We start from the raw sequence: 22,333 nt of genomic DNA, 5'->3' as shown, positions 1-22,333 counted from the left end.
GGATCCTTTTGGTGTTTTATAGACCTCAAAATCTGTCACTATCCCCCTGCTCCCTTTCCTCATTGACATAGGCCTACTCTCCGAGCATAGAATCTAATACTGAAACTGCTGCGGCTGAATCGCAAAAAATATTTTTCTGTAAGTTATATTTTAAAGCCTCAAACCTGACACTAAATAACACTCAACATTTCCAAAATTTAGTGTTGTCATTCAAATAACAATATCTTATTTGTTTTCCTGATAACCTTAAATGCGATTTGATCTAAAATATTTCTATGTACTGTCATAATTATAATGTTTTCGTCGAGGAAAGGGACATTTTTGCATTTTGTGAAGAAACACTTCTCCATGATTGTCACCAAGGATACTTCACTATCATGTGAGCACACTAGTCACAGGAAAATAAAGTTTATAAAATGAACATATGCCACTTGAGAAATAGCCCCCCCAAAAAATGACAGGAAAAGAAAGTTTCCACTCTTTCACTTTATTACATTTTTATGAATTATTGAGCTCATCTTTTTCCCTTTGACTTTCTCATAGTGAAGAACACACAGAGGTGAAGGGGCAGCAGAATGGTGGACTTCCAATCTCACTACAGAGTGTACCCTCACGGCTTCACTTCCGATCCTCCTCGAGTTGGAGTGAAGACCAACAGAGAACTCTACCATGAAGAGGGACGAAAAGTTTTCAGGAAAAGGCATGATCGTCCAGGTGAGAAATCCGGACTCATCCACAAAAAAGTCTTTAAAAAAACTAAACAAACTCAAGTCTGATCTTATGAGCTTGATTTTTTTTCTCTTTAGAAATTAACTCTTTTAGTAGTCATTTATATGGGGTTCAATTTTGATTGTGGCTGGTTTATTTGTTGATCTATCTGGAATTTGTTCATAGAAATTAAGCAGTTTACCAGACTCCGTCGAGTGCATGATTTTGAAATGGAAGTGTTTCGTCCTCAGACAGTACAGTGGGGTAAAATCACAATAGTGATGTCAAGTGCATGATCTACTGTACCACTGCATCTACAGTCAAATGAGCTGCTCTGTTTGAAAAAAAGTTTGTGTTTCATCTACTTACTCAACTTATGATTGAGAAATTTGGGACAGCTCAGGATTTTTTAAAATTGATATGATTTTCATCTCTATTCTTGCCCTTATTAATCTCTAGGCTTGCCACTAATACTTTATAGATAATTTTTTAAAAAGAAGAAAAAAAAACACTTGCTATTCAAACATCTCTTTCAGCATGGTTTTATTATGAATTAATGTTAATTATTTTATATGAGAATGAAATAGAAAGTTAATTGGGAAGAGCAAAATAGCCCCTCCCCCCCCCCCCCCCTCCCCGACACACACTTCCACTTCATATTCTTCTTTGAGAGAATATCTTGCATTATCTATGTGCATTTTTCTTTTAGTACATGACTGTCGTCATGAAGTAATGAAAGACCACACAGACAGACAAGAGTTTGAGACATGGGTGTTGTCGCATGGCATGACAGAGACGTACAGAGCAGTGGAAGATCTACATGACAAGTCTGAAGAACCAACTCCTGGCACAAAGAAGTAAGACATTCCATATACAGAAAGCAGAAAAGTTGAGTATAATAATAATCATGATAATAATAGTGATAATTGCATTTATATAGTGCATATCCACACTCTATAGTATTCTCTATGCATTTTACAACTGTTATTACCCCAGCAGACCTTAGAACACTTAGAAACATTCTTGGCTTCTCAGGAAGCATACAGTGGAAGCTGTAGATTTTATGCACTCAAAAAATAACAAACTGACAAGTTCTTCCACTGTCTATAGCTGGATATCTGTTCTGACATGGGTGAATATATACACCCGCACACACACTCACACACACACACGCGCGGAAAGATGCATGCACATTCACACACACATACATACTCAAATACAGACATGCACACACACAGACACACACATACTATTTAAAATGTGCACTCTTTTTTTTTCACCATGGTACTGTCACAGACCTGACAAGCTACTGTACAAGTTGGGTGAGACGGGTAGCGCCCCCGGTGACTTCCGCTACCCGCGAGGACTGTGCACCACGATGGACTGCGATATTCTGGTTGCTGACTCAATGAACCATCGAGTGCAGCATCTCAATCAATACGGTGTGTACAAGAAGCATGTCGGAAAGCAGGGACAGGGAAATGAGGAGTTCAACGAACCTTGTGACGTCCTTGAACTGCCCAACGGGGATATTGCAGTAGCAGATAAAAAGAATAAAAGAGTGCAGGTTTGTTCATTGAAAGTTTTATCGCCAAGACAAAGTTAATGCCATGCAAGCAAGGGACTTAACTCATTCGCTACGTATTATTTTCGGCTTGTGGAAGAATTTTTTTCGGGAGGGCGAATGAGATGATGACTAGTGGGCAGTTAAAAGGTCTTTGGGGCCACAAATTCAATTAAATATCAACGTATTATATACCAATATTTTCAGTATGGTTTGTAAAATACATCTGTAATGTTTATTTATGTATTTTTCAACTTTGGTTCCTGTAAGAGACGATTATGCAACACAATTTTGATTGGATGCGGATAAAATTTGAAAATAAAAAATTAATAATCTTTGGTGAAACTCAAAAAATATGTTTGCACCTAGTCAAATGATACATCAAAATAACCATAAAACAATATAGAACTGGAAAATATTGAAAAGTTTGCAGTTATTTACCTACATACCATAATATTTGTACATTTTGAACATAACATCCGATATTGAAAAAAAATTTTTTTTATAATCTTGAAAAACGATCACAAACAGAAAAAACCCACTCGTATCTTATATGGAATTATTCAGAATTGCATTTGGAATAAACCTATACATGTCTTGAGTGGCACTTTTTGTGTAATTTCGTCAAAAAGTAGTTATTTTGTGGAGAAAAAAATATTTTGACAATTTAGTTCTAGCACTCAAAAATATTGATTTCTCAATAACAGTACTTTGGCAATATGAGTCCAATCGTATCAATATTATAAAAAAAGAGTTCTACATTTCTTTAGTGGGCAAAATAATGATAGATTTTGTAGTGTAAAATTACTAAGACTGGTGTCCAGGCTATAATTTTGGCATCGTGATAAAACAAAGTCGAATAAACTACGAAATCGTGTTTCAAAACTGAATCTAAATTTTCGATTTTCAGTGGAAATGCTTGACCCGTAAGTCAACATTATATTATGACCTTTATTTTAACATGGATATGTGGATTGGAATAGAATCTAAGCTAAAATTGAAGATCGGTTCTCGAGCCGCCGGGGGCGGCTTAGCGTACTGACGGCACTTTAGCCGCGTCGCCCCCCACGGCTCGGCGTAGCGAATGAGTTAAAGTGGGCTTAGGCTTGTTTTGTATGCAATTTTTTTTAGCAGCTATTTAATTAAGCACCTAACTTATAGAAGTTGGCATGTCTACTGAATAGAGACACTGCTGGTCTATAGTTGTATCCACACACACACATACACACTCACACACACACACACACACACACACACTTATATATATATAACACACGCACATGTATAAATATATAATTATATTATCTAATTGTGGTGGCCGAATTTTGCTATTCAAAAGGCTTTTTAATAGCTCCATCGATTGACATGCGGTTTTCGCCAAAAGATTCTTTAAAATATTCTCCAGATCATGACGCCCTTCGTTTTTTAAGTTTTGAGACAGTTTTGCTGCAAAAAGCTAAATTTCTTTATTTCTTCGATCGCTTTTGTAGGCCGACGCTTCTGTCTTTGTAATTTTAAAAAATCCGCCAGGTTTGTTTATTTCAAGTCATACTTCCATTCGATACTATCGCACATTGTCGCGCAATACTGAGCACTATTTTAAGTGTGCAACACGTTTAGATCTAGCCTATGGGTTTTTTTTACTTGGTGCTAAATCCGACAGTGATCCTTTCATTTGATGCCCATCATCGCTTTTTCTGGACTCCTTTGTCAAATTCTTTTTCTTGCTACTGGGAACAATCAACACGCTTCTGTCTCAATCTGTTCATTGAACGGGGGCCCAGCTAGTATATATATATATATATATCAATTTCCTGTATTTTCTGAGCATATGTTGATTGGTAATTTCAAGTTGCTGACCGAAACTTTTTTGTTCAATATTTTCAACTAAATTTGCTTTGCAACAAAACAGAAACAGGTCTACAACTTTTGAAAGTTAAGCTAATGCCTGTTGTTCGAGTTAAATTTTTAAGTTTTGAGTACTGTGGATGGTCAAGTGAAGTGATTTCTATGAAATTTAAGCAAAATCCACCAACTTGATGCCCATTTGAATTCAAGAAACTGATTGTCACTCCTCACCAGCAGCTTAGAATACCTGGCGTGAGAACACACTGCAGGCTAGCTGAGTTTCTTGAGTTTGTGACTTTACTGTGACTTACCCGGAGAACAACCTCATTGGGTCAGGTTAGATAAAAGTGTTTTCTCCACAGGTGAACATTTTCTTGCAGCCCTACAAAAGAAAGAAGCTAGTTTAACACTTTTAGGTCACTTGGCACAATAATGCACCAGTGAAAATTATCCGTTCGGGTCACCTGGCGCAGTTGTGCACCAGGCCTGAGAATTCCGTTGCAGTCGTTCTCCTGGCTGGGTGACCAGATGGGGTATTTTGTACTGCTGACTTTGTGGCGGCAAAGTGTTAAAACAAAAAAACAAAAGAATATTGTTTTTATTTTGAACTTTTGCTTACGATTTTTCAGGTTCTCACAGAAGATTTGAAGTTTAAGTACAGTATGCCAATAGCTGGAGAGCCTTTCAGCTTGGGCTGCGACAGAGACATGAATGTTGCCGTGGCAACGACTCGGAAGGAGATCTTCATTTTTAACAGTTACGACAGAGTGATGCTTCACCACTTTCCAGTGGGGGCAAAGGGCAAGTCCTCGGGTGCTCCAATACAGATCTCAATGTCAAACGACTCGGAGGTATACATGACAATTGTGGAGTCTGCTCACAGCGAGTACTAAAACTACATTTCTTGCTCTTTTTCAGAGGGATTTATTGTAGAGATAAACAATTAAATGGGTAAAATTAAGATATTGTAACCTACCAATTCTTTGTGCATCATGATAATTGCAGCCGGACATTTCCTGTTTTATTAAAGATATAGCTGCAACCCCCACTAAGATTCGATGACCCAGGGTGTTGTGCACTTTGTCAAACAGTTCAAAATGGAAAAGGGGGGGGGGGGGAGCAAGGTGCTACCCTTCCTTTTTACTAAAAATTTAGCATTTGAAATAACAGAACTGCTGGAGTAGTCATACACTATGTACTTCATCATGGCAGCAAGCAGATGGGTGTGGATGTGAGTTCAACATCTTTCTGGTTGATTGCCATAGCGACAACATCATCACCATTAGCAACAGCAACAACAACAACTCTCTGTCTTGCCCTTTTTTAACTCCCAGTGGAGCATAGACCATCAACAATATTACTCCAGCGAAGCCTGTCCTGAGCATCCTTTTCTAGCTGTTTCCATGATGTTCCCGCTTTTTCAATTTCCACTTGTACCGCTCGCCTCCGTGTCATCTTTGGTCTTCCCTTCTTACGTTTTCCTTGTGGGTTCCACGTTAAAGCCTGTCTGATGATGCTTGTCGGGGGGCTCCTCAGGGTGTGCCCTATCCAGCAACAACAACAGCAGCAAATATGCTCAGCATGTTCTGGATAAATAACAATAGTAATAATAGCAGCCAGAGTTTTACTTACCAAAGATCATGTAGTCTTTTATAGGCTACAAACTATACATATATGCACACTGTGTCTTTACTACTATCATTATTATGCTTATAAAATTAATGGTAAAGATCATGACTGTTATTATTATTGTATTATGATGATGATGAAGACAATGATAATTATTATCAGTATTGTTATTATTGCTATTCATATTATTATTATTATCATAGTATTATTATATGCTTTTGTTGTTATTGTCGCTGTTGTTGTTATAAGCATGACTTTTGATGTAAATTTTATATGTCTGGTGAGAAAGCTGAAATTTAAAGACTTTTTTGGTGCAGATCCTGGTGAGTGACCCGGAGGACGGTCATGTGTACCTGTACACGCTGGAGGGTCGCTGCTTCTGTCGGTTTTCCCCTGAGGCACACTCAGCGGGCCTGTCTGTGATGGCCGGTGACGTCTGCTTCACGCCGCTGGGCCAGATTCTTGTCGTGGACGTCCTTAACCATGTGATCAACGTGTACACGGACAACGGCGAGTTTCTCCAGCAGGTTAGTTTAAGTTCAGTCAGAGTTTTATGGCACTTTGCCAAAGATCATGTCAGTTTGTTAGTGCTTTGGCATCTGAGAAACATCTTGTCAGTTTGTTAGTGCTTTGGCATCTGAGAAACATCTTGTCAGTTTGTTAGTGCTTTGGCATCTGAGAAACATCTTGTCAGTTTGTTAGTGTTTTTGCACCTAAATCGGATGCTTGCACCGTATGCTTCGTGGGAAGCTGAGAGTGTTTCAAAGTGTTCTGGGATCTGCTGGGGTTGTAATAGTTGTAAAATGCATAGAGAGTGTTGTAGAGCATGTATATGTTTATTCTACGCATTATTATTATTATTATTATAATATATATTATTATTATTTATTATTGTTATTATTACTTTTATTATTCACAAATAGGTCATGTAAGTGCTGAAATAACATGTGATACTTGAGAGTAACATACAAAGAAAAGGAGGAGATAAAGAATGATAGATGTTTGACAAGAAAGGAGGAGCAAAGTGGTGGTTGATGGATGGGGGTCTGCTTCCATGTGAACTTGTGTATACAGACATTGGGGAGTTTTTTTCAACGTTTTTGGATTATATGTTCCCTTGTTTTTTTGTACTCCCCCCCACCCAAAATTAACTAATTTCATTGCAGGAACTAATGGAAACTGTCTTGATGACCCTCTATGTGTCTCTCTCTTACTCAGCACTTGCTGCGTGTAAGAAAAGTTATTGTGTCCAGATGAAAAACATTATTTTTTAGGATTAAAGATGTAGAAACAGGCATATTTTTTAAAAGTTTATAAGATTGTGGGGAGAGTTTTTTAAATGTTATTATCGATCATGACTCAGATTTTTTTTAAATCTGAAGAAGTTTAAGAGCTACTCTTATTTGAAATGCAAGGTAAGTATATGGGGAAACGCTTGCCAACGTGCTTTGGACTTTGATTTCTTTCAACCCCCCTTTCATCCTTCCATCCCATATCATTGATTAATTTTATAATTTGGGAATCGTCCGTCAGTTGTTTAAAAGTAGGCCTACTAAGCCCAAAATTTTGACATTTTTGTATTTATTGCTGTTTCTTAATCTGGGATACATGTTGCCTGGACTCAAGAAATATTCTATCAAAATTGAAATTAAAAGAACAAAACAGGGTTTTTTCAGCTTAATGACGAAATGCTTTACACCCCTATTGGCACAATTTAAATCAATAGGAATAGGAGGCGACAAGCTATTTGAGCCTGCCTGTCAGGGTCAACCTGAGATGAATGAGATACAGGATCCAAGAAGAATGACAGAGATGCTTGATAAAACAGACATGCCGACTTGGGAATTGACCTCAAGTCTTTTGCACGCTACGACAATGAATTGAACCATCGCACCAGTTGCTGGTATCTCTGACCATTATAGACTACTTTTTATGACATAAATGTATATATATCTCTATCTAGTCGAACCTGCTCTAACAGCCAACTGAACAAGACAATCACCTGTACAAATGACCACTTTCCCCCTTACAGTTTTAAGCATTATAATGACAGGTCTCAGATGATCACTTTTTCCTTGACAATGGATGGTCAACTTGCACAGGTTCAACTGTACTTTTGTACTATACAAATGCACACATGTTATAATAAGATGGAATCAGTCACCCATCAATTTTGAGGCATACAGAGTTTTTAGTATCATCTTAAACCTTGTTTATTTATTTTGCCCTTGAGGAAAAAAATACCCTTCTGTTATGAGTAAAAATTTAAGATATTTGAGATTGAGGGAAGTGGGAGTCGCTTGGTTGTTTAGAGGTAAAATTAGTGAGAAAATTGCTGCCAAAATTTAGTGACTGCCAAAGTTTGAGAGTCTTTGAAAAATGCAGATTTACATTTTTTGTGGCTTTGATCTGTCTTTTCAGTAAAATCCACATAGGAAAGTGTTTTTAAATAGACGCAAAGAGTTTTAAGTTATTGAGCCCCTCCAAAAAATTCAAATAAATATGATCCAATGTTTTTTTCTATTCATTATTTTGACGAGTGCCTGATTTCTTCACAATGCCACACATAAATACATTGCAACAAAATAATGGGAAAATCCTCCTCTCAGGTCCTAGTCCCCACGGACGACGTTGGCAGTGTTCACTCCCTTGCCCTAGGGCTGGAAGGCCACCTGGTGGTCTCAGAGTTCAGTGTTGGGGGAGACCACTGCATCAAGATCTTCCGCTACCGACAGTGTCCGTGCCATGAGGGGAAAACCCCTGGGAGCAAGAAGAGGACACCGGTGGCCTCTCCCAACATGTGAACTCGTTTCTATGACATCGGAGAGTTGAAAGATGCTGATGGGGTTGTGCGATCCAACTAAGGGGTTTTAATGTACAGTTTTAGGTCTTTTGGTCAACTTTTGTCAGCACATAATCATAGTGGGAATTCCTTCGACTTTTGTCTTGCTAGACTCCCAAAAAACAAAGAGTGGTTGTCAGATGCTAGCAGACCTATTACATTGGAGTAAAAGCAGTTATCAGACTCCATTTTTAAAACATTAGTGCAAATCAAACGTTGTACAAATGTAGGATCTTTGCTGATGCACTCTGAACACATAAGAATTTCACTTCCACCTTGGATGATTTGCCCGTCACTGTCAGTACAGTAGAACTCGGATTCAACGAGGTCTCCGGGCCTGACCTAAAATCTAGTTGAATCCGAGTGTTTGTTATAGCAAACAAGAGGTTTTGTATAGATAATTACAGGCCCTGAGCAAGTAATGTGTAAAGAGAAGTAATAAGTAGAGCCTGAAATGCCCCCATATTATAATCTGTGTAAAAAAAGACTGATTCGTTCAAATGCACGCATGTGTCATCTCGATTGTTTGCCAAAAAGTTATGTTGCTGTGTAGAGCCTAGCATACGGCAAAGTTTGATTCCATAGACTAGCGCACAATTCATAATGCAGATCTACGTCAAGACTAGCTTATCATTGTAATAATGATCAGTTGCCGAGGGGGAAAAAAGACTGTGACTCGTTTGTATCTGCGACGTTCAACGCTCAGACCGCAGGTGCCCCTCCCCGACACGCACACACATTCACACGTGTGCAGGCCGCCCATCCGACCCCGACACACGCTAGAGTAGACACGTGCGTGTGCCAATAACGCATGTGTTGGTATGAAAAAAGGCCACTGATTGGTCGCATGCAATTGGCTAAATGAATAATAGTACACTGCGCAGGTGCAATGGAAGGTTTCCAGGAATAGATAAAGTTCGTTCTGGGAGAAAAATGAGGGAAGCCACGTCCGTGGGGGCTGTTCACCCTGGAAGCGACCTCGTTGAATCCGAGCTCGCTGATTTAAGTGCTCGTTGAATCCGGGTTATTTTTTATTGATTTTAAAGAAGGAATCTATCTCCTCTCGTTGAATCCGAGTTCTCGTTGAATCCGAGCTCGCTGAATCCGAGTTCCACTGTATTGACATCTGCTGCGACAGTCTTAACTTTTTGCCGGCCCAGTATTAGTTTAGACATTTTCATGTCGCATAGCTATCTCCGACTCCCAAAGTTTATTCTTTATATGATTATAAGCTTTGTGCTATTGTACGTGAGGAAGATCGATGCTTCCTCAGCATGTTTCTGTTTTTTCTTTTTGTATCACTTAGATCTTTTTGTACATTCTTCAGTGCAGTATTTACTAATGCAATATTATTTGCTCTCTTTTCAAGGCAATATTGTTCCTTCTTGAAAGCAATAACTTTTTGTCTGCCCTCTCAACTGGCTGACTTTCTTTGAAATTATCCGTCACCCTTGTGATAGCACGGGCTAACCCACTAAACATCAAACATTTGTGACAAGTCCCGACGGTTTGGTCCAATAGGTACAGATTTCATAATTTGAGTTTTTGGTACAGATGCAATGAGGACATAATTCCCCTTCATATGACACAAATATCAAATGAATACGATAATATTTAAGTAAATGACGCACAATTCAATTTTGGAATACTTCACTGCTGTCCGAGGCAAAAAACTGAGATATTCGCTATCAAAGATTGACAAACGCCTCCATCACAGAACAAAGACATTCTCCTAAATAGCTTTATAAACACGTGTAACATCAAATTTTAAAAGATTTTTAAAATTGATTTTCCGACAGAAAAGTCATTCAAAAGTCTAATAAAGCAAAAAAATTTGTGCTCATTTTTAGACCCAACGAGTGTTTTATTTTGGCATTTTTTTTCTTTCACTCGATGTACCTAGTGGACCGAACCACTCATACACGTCACATTTTTGTGGAGGAATTGATAGTGAATTAGCCACTTCATGCACTGAGGCAAAGACGGGTCTGAATTTTGACCAGAAATGCTGCTGATACCAGGTGGTTGCTGCATGATGAAACAAAATAAGTTTTTGGCTTCTCCTGTAAAATTTAGTCTGCTGGGGTTAGCCTGTCTTGTCAGAAGGGCAACAATATATTAATATTACTATTATTCATTAAAGCTCTCATACAAGTGCGATGTTTGCTCAAAGGGTTTTGGTTCAACAGCGGTATGTGGAGATAAAAGTTAAACCTTGTAACTTAATGTATAAGGTGCCTCTGACGTTAAAAAAAAATATTTTCAGAAATAATTCATCAGTCTGTTATTCTTGTTCTGTTTTGCCTTTGGTAGCCAAGAGTTGTTCTCCAAAGGCCATGGATTCGGTGATTGGTACTTGATTTGCTTTGGGGGAGGGGTATATAAAACTTGCAGCTAACAGATACTCTGTGGATTATTTAGCATCGTCTTCTCTGCTTGGCACTATGAAAATTGAAAAAAGCTCCTGCTCTTTCAGTCTGTTATATATTCGTATGTATCAGTACCATCTGGCTTTGAAAAGGGAAAGAACAGGACTTTTTGCTCCACTTTTTTATTTTGAACCCGATTCTTCTCACTTGTGCACTTAGCTTTCAAATGTAATATATTTGGTTTACCCTTTCCTTCTCATGACAAAGTGAGTGATGTTCAAATATTTTGTTGCAATACACAGATTTTTGTTAGCAGTAGAAACTTGTTTCTTCATTTTGTTTGCAATTGACACTTGTCTTTATTTATTTAACTTGTGGCCTCAGAATACATAATTTATCCCCACTGTCAGTGTAGTGTAAACTGCATCTTTCTACACATGGAAATGTGTACAATGAATAGCAGTTACCAACCTCAGAACAGCAATGTCCATGGTTTGTGTTCAACTCTTGGATTTCGACTCCATACTGCCATCCAAAGGCAAAGCGACTTAACGCACATTTCAAGATTTTGAGAAAACTGTAAAAAAAACTCTTCAGGCTAATTGTTGAGACCTTTGACTTATGTAGCTTTACCACTTTAAAAACTACTATCTCAGATGAAGATGTGTTGTCCCACCTTTGACACAAAAAGGATATGGGCAAAACAATAGTAGCAAACCAATAAAACCAAAAAAAACCTCAATTTTGTCAGATATACCGCTCTGCCTTGGAACGGCAGTATGGTACAAGTAAGAGTTCGTTCAGATAGATATTTCACACCTTTCAAGACACATTACTGATGACTTTGGCAATGGGAATACTTAATGGGCCCCCATCAAGACATCAGCAGAGACAAAATTTTCCAGAAGGAACATGAAAAATATTTCAGACCCTACTCTGATTTGAAACATGAACTTCTGTGAGGCAGGCCAATTTTTTTTGTTTATGTTGTCTTTTTAAAAGCCCTATTCGACACAATTTATATTATTTAGTTAAGGAAGTGGGCTTGGACTCTGCCTGTTAGGGCCAACCAGCACTGAGAGCCATACAAAATCTCTGCAGAAAGACCAAGATGCTTGAATCCCATTCTTTTCATAACTTCTATAAAAATGTCTTTTTTTGCAGTGCAACAGGATTAACTGTAAACAATGGTCTCTTGAACCATTTACAAGTTGTTAGAAAATTTCCAAGCTTGTTTGTTGAATTATGTTCCGGTTCTGTAATTCAAAAGTTCAGTTTCACATTACTGTTAAACCCAGGGTTCATTATGAAGAGAAGTGTAGCGAAAAAAAAATGTAGGTTTTTTTTTAAGCTTAAGCCCCTATCAATACAATTTAGATAATTTACGAGGCAGGCTTATTACCTTGTTTGTATTAGTAAGTGATTTACGGCACTTGCAACACAATAAGGTCGTATAAGTGCCGAAGATTAGCAAACACAAAAAAGAAGAAGGGGAGGTAAAGACGATAGATGTTTGACAGGAAAGAAGAAGCAAACCACATCAGAGCACCCGCCAACCACCCACGGCTTATGACCTTGCCTGTCACTACTGTCAGTGCCAACCCAGGTAGAGAAAGATACAACATTCGTGCAGAAACACCAAAACACTCAGTAAAAGTTCTCCCAACTCAAAAATCAAACGCTGGACTCCTGCGTGCAACGTTGTGAAGTGTGAAAATATACCCTCATTAAATTTTGCAGTGACAAACGGACGTCTCTGAACGGAGTTTCACTACTTGAACTAGGTGACCTAGTTATGGAAAATAGGACAAGAGAGGGGCTTGAAAATCTTTACATTGTACTTGTATTTTAGTCCCCACCAACACAAGAGTGGGATACAGCGTTGCGGCAGACGGACAGAGACACTCGATATAAGACGTCCCCACTCTGGGATTATATTCATGTTTAGAGAGCAGCGGCAGAGATCTTAACCACTAAACCACAGACATTGGAAAGAAAACCTTTCAACATTTTAAAAATTGAAACAATCTAAAATAGGAATAAGCTTAATTTTGAGAGAAAAGGGGGACTGAACTGTTGCCAGAATATCGAGTCAAAGCCTGTGAATTTAGCAGCATAACACTAATAACAGCAAATCCCATTACAGTACAGAGAAACAAACATTTAGTTCACATTCACACATTGTGGCGTAAAAACCCTGAGCTACGAGTATTTCGGGTCCTAACTTGCTGCACTGATGAATGTCCACAAACATATTACCAAATCTATTGTTTTAGTTTTGGTAGGAGTTTTATGGCACTTCCAACACAAACAGGTCATATAATATATAAGTGCTGAAGATTATAGGTGCATACAAAAAAGGAGAAGAAATAAGTGCAACAGATGTTTGATAGGAAAGGAGAAAACTAAACCAGAGCACCAGTAAACCACTCACATAAATAGGTCATATAATAAGCGCTGAAGATCAGAAGTGTTATAAAAGAGTAGCATACAAAGAAAAGGAAGGGAGAAAAGGAAGATAGATGTTTTATAGGAACCAAAATGTTCTAGAATGAGCAATAAAAAAACCCTCCAAATTGCAAGTTTCAAACTATAAGTTTATTTGTACAGGATTTATGCTTTTTTTCTTGAAGTAACAATATGTAAACTGTATGCATGCACTTTTCTTGTAACAAACATTTACAGAAACACGGCACACAAACGTAACGCATGAATATCAGATCTCTCCTAGGCAATAGCCCATGTAAGACACTAGATATTAACCAAATAAAAACAATACATTGAAAAGAGTTTTAAAAGTGTTCAACAAAAGCTAACAACAAATTGAGGAAGTCTAACAAACAAGAAACTAAAGCAGCCGCGTAGAGTGAGGACTGTCCACGTTACTAAAAAGCACATATACTCCCATCTTCCTCGTGCTAAGCGGAGGGCAGAAGTAGACAAAACAGACAAGGACTCAGAGAGAGAGGGGGGGAGACAAAGTAAGACTTCAGAGACAGACAGACAGAGGAAAGCTAAAGACGCACACGCACACACACAAAAGTACATGTACAGGATTACTTCGTCATCTGTACATGAAGAGTCTTGAGGGTACAAAAAAGAAGGGGCACAGGAGAGAGACGGGTAGGGGAGGAAAAAAAGGGTTAACATGAAAGTAGCAGTAGCAGCAGCAGCAACAGCGCAGCACACACCGACTGACGAAAAAGCAGAAGGCTCACACCACAGGAATCTTAAAAACAAAACAAAATGAGCTGACCAAGAAATTAGGAAACATCGGTATCACTTGATCTAATTATGGCTTGGCAACATCTTGGCTAGAAAAACAGAAAGCATTATCATTTCCTGATCGTTATTTCATAAATATATGTTTAAGAATAAGTGTAAGTGAATCAGATAATATCGACTGTCAGGCGCAAGACTAATTTACTTCCTCTTCATCGAACAAAACTGACAACTGCCTTGCATACCATAGAAAAAATGTGATCCAAAGGGGGGGGGGGGAAATCTAATCTCTTATTGGTCATGATAAAGAGTTGAATCCACAAATACACATGAAGAGGTGGTCCTGCTTCCTGAGAAACAGAAGAGACACACATATTCCTGGCACTGAATGACAGATAGAACAAAGAGAGGTAGGCAAAACATACAATATACATAAGTTGATGTTCGTATTATTCACATGGAAAATCTCAATGGCATAAGACTGACAATAGACAGATTTTAACTTCATGCTACACCTTGCAGAGCAGACGCAAAGTATTCAACAATTAAGCTTCATGAGACTGACTACAAGGGAATTTCTTCATGCAAGTTCAGACGACATGAAATCCTTACTTTATGAATCATTTATAATTTCAATGCAATAAATATATTTGTGAAAACGTCGCTGTGATTTTGATTCAACATAATCTATGAGGCAGCTGACCTAACTTGACTTCTAATGTGATCTTTGTCCTAGCCACAAAACACATAAATAGAGCCAGTAAGTTAAGTGAGCTAACACAACAATGGCTTATGTTTAATTTCAAAGTTTCATCAAACCTGACCTCGTTCAACACCTGCATGCCAATTTGGCAAGAGAAACTACATGAGGACAGAGTCTTAACTGTCTTCTAAAAGATAGCTGTCTTTCTCAGACTTCATTTATTTTATATTCTGATAAATAAAAAGTCAATGTAAACAGTCCACTTTCTCTCCTTTTTCATCGTTTACGGCTGAAAGTATCTGGGCAAGAAGAAGACATTCAAATTCTGAGGCCAAGTCAGCCAAGAACAAAAGCCTGATACAGAACAAAGCAGGTCAAAAGGAAAACAGTGAAATAAATTTTCATACCGCTTGGAGTCGGTCAACCGATTCCAAATGTGGGAAGCATCCTTTCTTTGATATGCTTCGTGCACCCTTGCACAGGGAACACATGGGGGGGGACTGAAATGCCCATAAAAGTAGCTCCGAGCATTGCTTAGAGGGCCACAAAAGTTGCAAGGGGGTACTAATCTTTTGTCCATTTTTATTTCATTTTTTTCCAGACATGTCTTCAACAGAAGATGTAAACAATCAGCAGTTGGCGGCTACAAAATATTTTTTTTAAAACTTGGTGAAGATGACTCAATTCCAGGAGCAAGAAAAGACAAGAACAAATCCAAACTCTCAAGCTACCATGCAGTACAATGACAAACAAGAAATCTTTCAGAACAGAAGAGGAAGTTAAACATGGGAAAGAGCAGTTGGAAAAACATCAACATAAAATTTATTTAAAATATTTTAAAAATTTTTTTTTAAACCCAAATGAATTAACGGATGAGGCCTTGAATTGAAAACAAATTAGCAACTTGTCAATGATAAAGAGAGTATGTACACCTAACACAACTACTGACTCAAAATACTCAGATGCATCATGAAGATATCAAATCCTTTAAAGCATAAAACTGTATGCCAAGAGAAGTGCCTCCACTATCCAATATACCAGCCAAACTCTCCTGTCACTCTCTCCAGTGGTAGAAGTCATCAGACACAACAGGATGCCTGACACACAAGTACACATCAATAGGCAGAAGTGACGAGTAACTCTTTTACAAAACCCCTTGGCGAGCTGAAGGAGAAAGTGATTGATCATTGAGCTAGTAAGACTGACACAAGCCACATTCCCTTGCCCCTTTAGACTTGCACAGATCACTAGAGGAAATTTCAGACCACAAGAGAACTTGTGCAGACCATAACTTGATCGTCTTTCACTCGCACCACCTGTGTACAACTGTCTAAAGCACTGAAAATTATGCAGACAACATGATTAAAAATTACATTCCTCAGAAATTTGGGTACATTATATATATATAGATATATATATAAATATATATATATATACACGAGTTATGTATGCATTCAAACTTCCTTAAGTAACAAGTCAATGAGCAACAATAACCAGTACTTGCTTAAAACACTTTCTACACTCCAGAAGCCTGTCAGATTATTTACATAATCACTCGATCAAGCTTTCTTTTTTTTTTCATAACATTTCTTTGGTATAATGCAAAAATCCTTGATAACTGATACAATCCATGCAATATGTCCAGAAAAGGTTTTAAACCCATAACCAATCGAGAAGCATTTACGCATTTCAAAATTTCAATCATGTAAAAATTGAAGTAGCAATATTTCATGACACAAAACACAATAACTGATCCAGGTCCATATATGACTACTCACATTTCAAAGAGAAGTATTATGTATAAAGTTTAAACATCAACAAAATTGACCTCATTATCTGCTACACATTGAGTAAATATGAGCAAAAAGCAGTAAAAAGTTTCCAATGTATACTATTCATTCAAACACATCTGTCCACATACTCTCATAAGCATCTCCTTACATATTTGTGGTATGTGTGTGCTGAACGTTTGTACACAATGTCTCAATTAAAATTCACAATAAGGTTTGCGTAAACGGCCGACACCATTCGATGACATGCTAGCACCAACATTACAAGCTAAAGAGAACTGGGATTTTTAAAAAGCCATTGAAATATATCAAACGTTGAGATCTAGCGCAGGAGCAGGGAAGCAGCAGCACGATATATTTTCTTTTGTACATAATTTTTAAAAAACAACAAAAAACCCCCAAAAAACGTAAAGGACACAACCGCGAGCATTTCAAATATGGCATAGAGGATCCTTCCTCGCAGATCAGCTGTCTGTTGTAAGTTTTGTTCCATCACACAGCAACGTAAGCAGAAAAATGCACCATTGAACGAGCACAACACTAAGGGAGGGTGATGATATTGCACATTGACACATTCTTGAGCATGTTGTGGGTAGATCCTGCATTGCACACAGGTCTTAGAAGGCAGGGGTCACCTTCCTTCATGAAGTCATGATAGATAGGATGAACACGCGAGTTGATTAATGTTGTTGTGAGTGTACATGCGTCAGTATAACTAACTCATTGACAGTGTCGGGACATAAGTGGTGTGGTTCAGCCCATTTTACAAGAGAAAAAAAAAAAAGAATCAAAAGTCGCATAACAAAATTTGATAGACATTTTAATGCATTGCTTATTATCTTCAAAAACATATTTTCATGTGAAGTAAAAAGGCGAAAAGAGTTTATGTTCACGCATCACAAAAAGAAAAATGAAAAACTAGATTCTCTAAAGAAGCTGGCTACTGGGTGCCCAACACCATCACAAATGTGATCGTCTAATCAGTGTAATGTTGAATTTTTGAGCCATTTGTCAACGAGAGTAACATAAGACAGGGAGTAGTTCTATAATGACAGTATCAGTATTTACCAGCTGGGCGATTGCAGTGTGCTAGCAATTATCAGAGTAAGTCTGATTGGGATAATTCTCCAGTCCAATCTTCTTCTTTCAAAGTTTTCCAAAACAAGAACTTTCTTTAAAATTTTTAGGGACACCAGGATAACTTCGGCGATATGAAATCAAGGTACGAACAGTCCTATGTGAAATGTACAGAATGTAAAGAGTAGAGTTGGGGCGAGCGGACCGACGGGTTCGTTACTCGCGGACTCAGTTTGAGCGAGCGAGTAACGGACGGCCATGAGAGCGAACTGCAAACCTCAAGACAGTTCGTTTTTTGGGTCCGCTCCACAATTTTACTCTCTCAGGGAGCGGACTGCGGACCTCAAGCCTCAAGTCAGTTCATTTCTTAGGTCCGCTCCATAATTTTATTCACTGAGTGGGTGGGCGAACGGTTGAACTCTAGCAGACGAGATACTCGACGCGAGATTAGACCCATCGTCTATTGTTTGTTAATTAGGCCTAATGTTTCAAGCCACTAGCGGTGCCGCAGGGAGTGAGAGAGGCTGGTGACATAGTACTATGTGTGTAACCTTTCACCTTGCGTGTGGGCACACTGTTTAAGCTCCAATTATCGGGAAGTCAAAGCTTAAAGAATTCCGAAAGGTCTTGGGGGGGGGGGGGGGATTTCCGCCATGAACGCCTAGTTACCGGGGGGGGGGGGGGGGGGGGGAGTATGCAATAGGTTCGCTCGAATGCATGTTGTCTCTCCGTCCGCCTGCTCGCTAAACGAACTGTTGTCTGTGTCTGATGTGTAGCGAGTAGTTCGTTACTCGCGGACGCTGATTTAGCGAGCCCGACCCAACTCTAGTATCTGCACCATAACTGTAACCTGTTTGAGAGACATTCACGCCAGCTAAATTCCCAAATCGGACACAAACCTGGTCTAAAATATTCAAATGTAGCTTTTATAAACTTTCAATACTTCACAACGCTATGACTGCGATTGATAGTGGAGGATGTTAGGAAGGGTGAAGGTAAATAACCTGAAATTATGTAATTTCTTAATCCCTTTTTTTTAAATTTGGGGGGGGGGGGCGTGCATGCCTCCAAAGATTTTACTGGTCTTCATGACTTGAATCCGGACGGATATTTTCCCCAAAAGTCGATGTCTAAGGGTAGACGGGAATAAAGGTTTTTTTAAAAAGTAATGGTTGTACATAACTTTCCCTTCTAGATATGAGCAATTATTATTCCACCAAAAATTTTTCATTAAAAATAAAAATAATCTTGTAATCTCTCTTATTGATGAGGCCTCCAGTTCCTTTGGCAAGCATCCTAATCCTTGTTTACACTTGAATTCTCAAACAGAAGATGCACTCATATATTTCCCAACAAGACAAGTTACAGAAGATCCACATGAAATAATTGTGGGCCACCTCCCAGATATGGGTAAGCCTTTCCTCTCTTTCAGCACCCTTCCATGTCCATTATTCGACAGGACTGTTCATCCACTGCAGCATGCAGCCTTGTATTCATTATCTTGCACTCATTTCATCTTCTTCAGTCTGTACTTCCTTCTTCTGGTTGTCCCCTCCAACTTTACCATGATCACAGTCATCATTCAGAGTAACTTGCCGTACATCTGTGGCGTGTACCAATTGTTAGGTGGTTAGTACTGTAGAAATTTGTCCAGTACGTCCCTCAGATTGTCCGCTCGAAGCATGTCTTGCTGTGCGATGATGCGGCGGAACACGATGGGGCAGTCAATGGTTGTACAAGACTGCTCTCCATCCTGCACTCCTTGACACATAACGCACACCTACAGAAAAGAGAGAGAGAAAATATTACTTCTCAAATTCACTTCAATTACAACTGAAGAGCACAGGGGAAAAACAACAGTAGTCACTAACCAGAAATTGTCAGGGTACCAATTTTACAACCTTGTGGACTCATAACATCATATTTGTTTGACTGGTGGTTTATTGTTAATTGTTGTTGAATGGTAAATCTAACAACAATAATCAACGAACAATTGAACAGAAATACAGTTATGAGTGAACAAGCATTCAAAATTGGTACCCTCAATATTTTCAGAAGGTGACTACCGTCGTTTTTCCCCTGTAGTCTTCAACTGCATTTTGGCAGGTTCAAATACAACATCAGAGCTCCCATTTGCTACCATGACATAAATTGTAGAACTCTGAAAGCAAGAGGAAGCAGACAGAAATAGCGCTCACAAACTTAATACACAAGTAGATGTGGCGTGTGAGAAATAACTTCAACAAAGCAACCAAAAGATTTTTTTTAATCCCTTGCCTATTTATATAAGATTGATGCCATCTGATTAGTAGAAAAAAGTGCTTATGATAATGTCCAATAGTGTATTTCGTACATACATAGTAGTATAACATGTAACTGTTACAGATAGAGATTCAACAATTGATGTAAGTCAAGGATCTGAGAGTAATGATGATTTTAGAAATAATGGTGATGATGAGTGATTGTGTTTAAGTAATGTTAGCGTTAGTCCTATCTTCCTCTGCTCCAATAAGTCACGAGGGACGTGGGCAACCTCTATCCCCTTCCCTACTGGAACCATCTTTAATGTCACTGTGGAGTTCCGAAATGGTGGGCACAGTCTCTGCTAAGGTGACATTGTTTGTGTTAGCCTATTCTTTAAGTAGGTAACCACTGCTGTGGCAGGTATGTTGGGGTATTCGTAAGCGGGTTGTAGGCAGCAAGTCAACAAACAGGTTATGGACTTTAAAAATGCAGCATTCTACTCCCTGATCATTTACTCCAAGGACTTGAGTATGGACAATTTTGTTTGTACGAGTAAAGAGGACACTGACACAAGTGAAGAAGTAGAACCCATGTGACCCTCTGACCACCAACATGGACATTTAATTCATTTCAAACTTCCACAAAGCAAGAAACAAACACATTCCCATCTCACAACCCAGGACACGTGGACCTACTTGTGCCAGTCGGTAGAAGGTTCGGTCCCACTCCTGCAGGCGGTGTGTGAGGGTGGAGACCACCAGTTGGGGATCCTTGCGGCAGTCGCTGCACACAGCCGTCTTGGTTTGGCTGTCACACACTGGACAGTTTGTGGTGGCGAAAAACTGGGAGATAGTACCCTGGGAGAAAACAACACAAAACAAAAATAGTTCAGAAAAAAAGAGCACCTAAAAGGCATCAGTGGAATTGTAAAAAGGTGCATGTACAGCACGTACACTAGGCGCGGCCACTTACCATAAAACACTCTATACAGTTGGTAGTATTGACGATATAACTCTTCTGACTGGCCGAGGCAAGACGTATTAGGCCTAAGCGCGGCATTGCACGAAATAGTGTGGCTAAGGTACTCGTACACCATGCGTCACAAAATAGCACGTTAGCACTGCCCCATCTTCTGTCAGCGGCCAGCATATACACCAACTGCAGACTGTGCTTTCTGACCGCGGCCGTTCGTGTTTGCAGGTGCAGCCATCCCTTCTTTTTTTTTTAAAGTGAAATTATTTACAAGTAGACTATTGCTTTGGAGTGAAATAAAGCACATCTGAATCCCAACAACAGGTATTTGAGTTCGTGTTTTGTTAATGCAGTGAAAGGAATGTAGATCTATCGGTCCCGTTTGCACTAAAACTAAATCTCACTAGATTCTCAGTGCCCCTGTAGTGACTTTTACGTGTTTCTTATTTAGACCTAAACAGAATTAAAATTATATCTAATCTAGATCTATATCTAGAGACATTATCTTGGCTATCTAGAATCTAGAGATCTCGATAGATCTCGATCTAGATCAAGATTCACTCCCACAATGGCCGTCATGTAAACAAACGGGACTGCAATTGTACAGGAGTGCCCAGACAGAGAGACAGAGACAGACAGACAAAAAACAGAGACAGACAAAGAGTGCAGTTGCGGACATAAACAATGTAAGATTCAGTACTTTTTACAGTGGCCATCCCGTAGTTCCACCCACGTGCTATCTTGCAACGAGATAGAGAATTACAAAGAATGCAGGTTTAATTTAGATGCGTTTTATGTTACAGGAAGTAAGGTACTATTACTTGTTGACCATAAAAGGCTAAAGAGTGAACTTAACTTATAATATAAAATTGATATTGCCAGAGTGCATGTTTGACCCATCGATTCCCGCCAACGAATAAATCATTGATGGTCAGGTCCCGCCAACGAAACAAGAAAAAGAAGTCACACTAAAGGGAAGTCACTGTTGGAAAGTTCCACTAACTCTTGGTTGAAGAGTTGTTTAACTTGACTCATTTAATCTGAAGAAGCGCCTTATGGCTGCGGATGTACACCGGCCACACTATGGCTCATGTACTCTATATGAATGCACTTTCAACAAAATCCCCAATCAAAGATGTGAAAAGAAATCACCACAGCCCGACTTTGTAACTACTGATCATAATTTTCACGCAACAGCTTAAACAACTGGACTGGACTGTTCACCTCTGAAAATTGGCAACTTCAAAATATTCCTCAAACAATACAATAAACTGATAAACAAACAATGCCAAGATGGATAATTTGAACTGAGGTCATAGCTTAAAGGGCTTCTCTTTCTTTTATGTTCTTTTTTTTTTTTTTTTG

At 38.8% G+C, this 22,333-nt stretch overlaps 2 protein-coding genes across 6 annotated transcripts in view; one reads left to right on the top strand and one right to left on the bottom strand.

The window, feature by feature from the left end:
* Positions 1–543: 543 nt before the first annotated feature.
* Positions 544–9,021, top strand: LOC101853393 (E3 ubiquitin-protein ligase TRIM71; the record flags this gene model as incomplete). The annotated part of the gene is given in 6 exon segments (XM_005101217.3): positions 544–714; positions 1,418–1,565; positions 2,005–2,275; positions 4,750–4,971; positions 6,067–6,276; positions 8,359–9,021. Coding segments are annotated over 6 exon segments (1,185 nt in total). The 3' UTR covers positions 8,554–9,021.
* A 9,773-nt stretch (positions 9,022–18,794) lies between these two features.
* The window catches only part of LOC101853172, a 96,710-nt gene continuing 93,171 nt past the window's right edge, over positions 18,795–22,333 (bottom strand). For all 5 annotated transcript variants that reach the window (XM_005101216.3, XM_013084139.2, XM_035970497.1 and 2 more), the window contains 2 exons: positions 20,692–20,853; positions 18,795–19,532 (listed from right to left, as the gene is read on the bottom strand). In XM_005101216.3, the coding sequence (XP_005101273.1) occupies positions 19,383–19,532; positions 20,692–20,853 (312 nt within the window). In that variant the 3' untranslated portion in view covers positions 18,795–19,382. The remainder of the gene's footprint in view (positions 19,533–20,691; positions 20,854–22,333) is intronic.

The sequence above is a fragment of the Aplysia californica genome, unplaced genomic scaffold (assembly GCF_000002075.1).
Source record: "Aplysia californica isolate F4 #8 unplaced genomic scaffold, AplCal3.0 scaffold00274, whole genome shotgun sequence".
NCBI classification, from domain to species: Eukaryota; Metazoa; Mollusca; class Gastropoda; order Aplysiida; family Aplysiidae; genus Aplysia; species Aplysia californica.
This window is presented reverse-complemented; position numbering and strand designations above follow the sequence as displayed.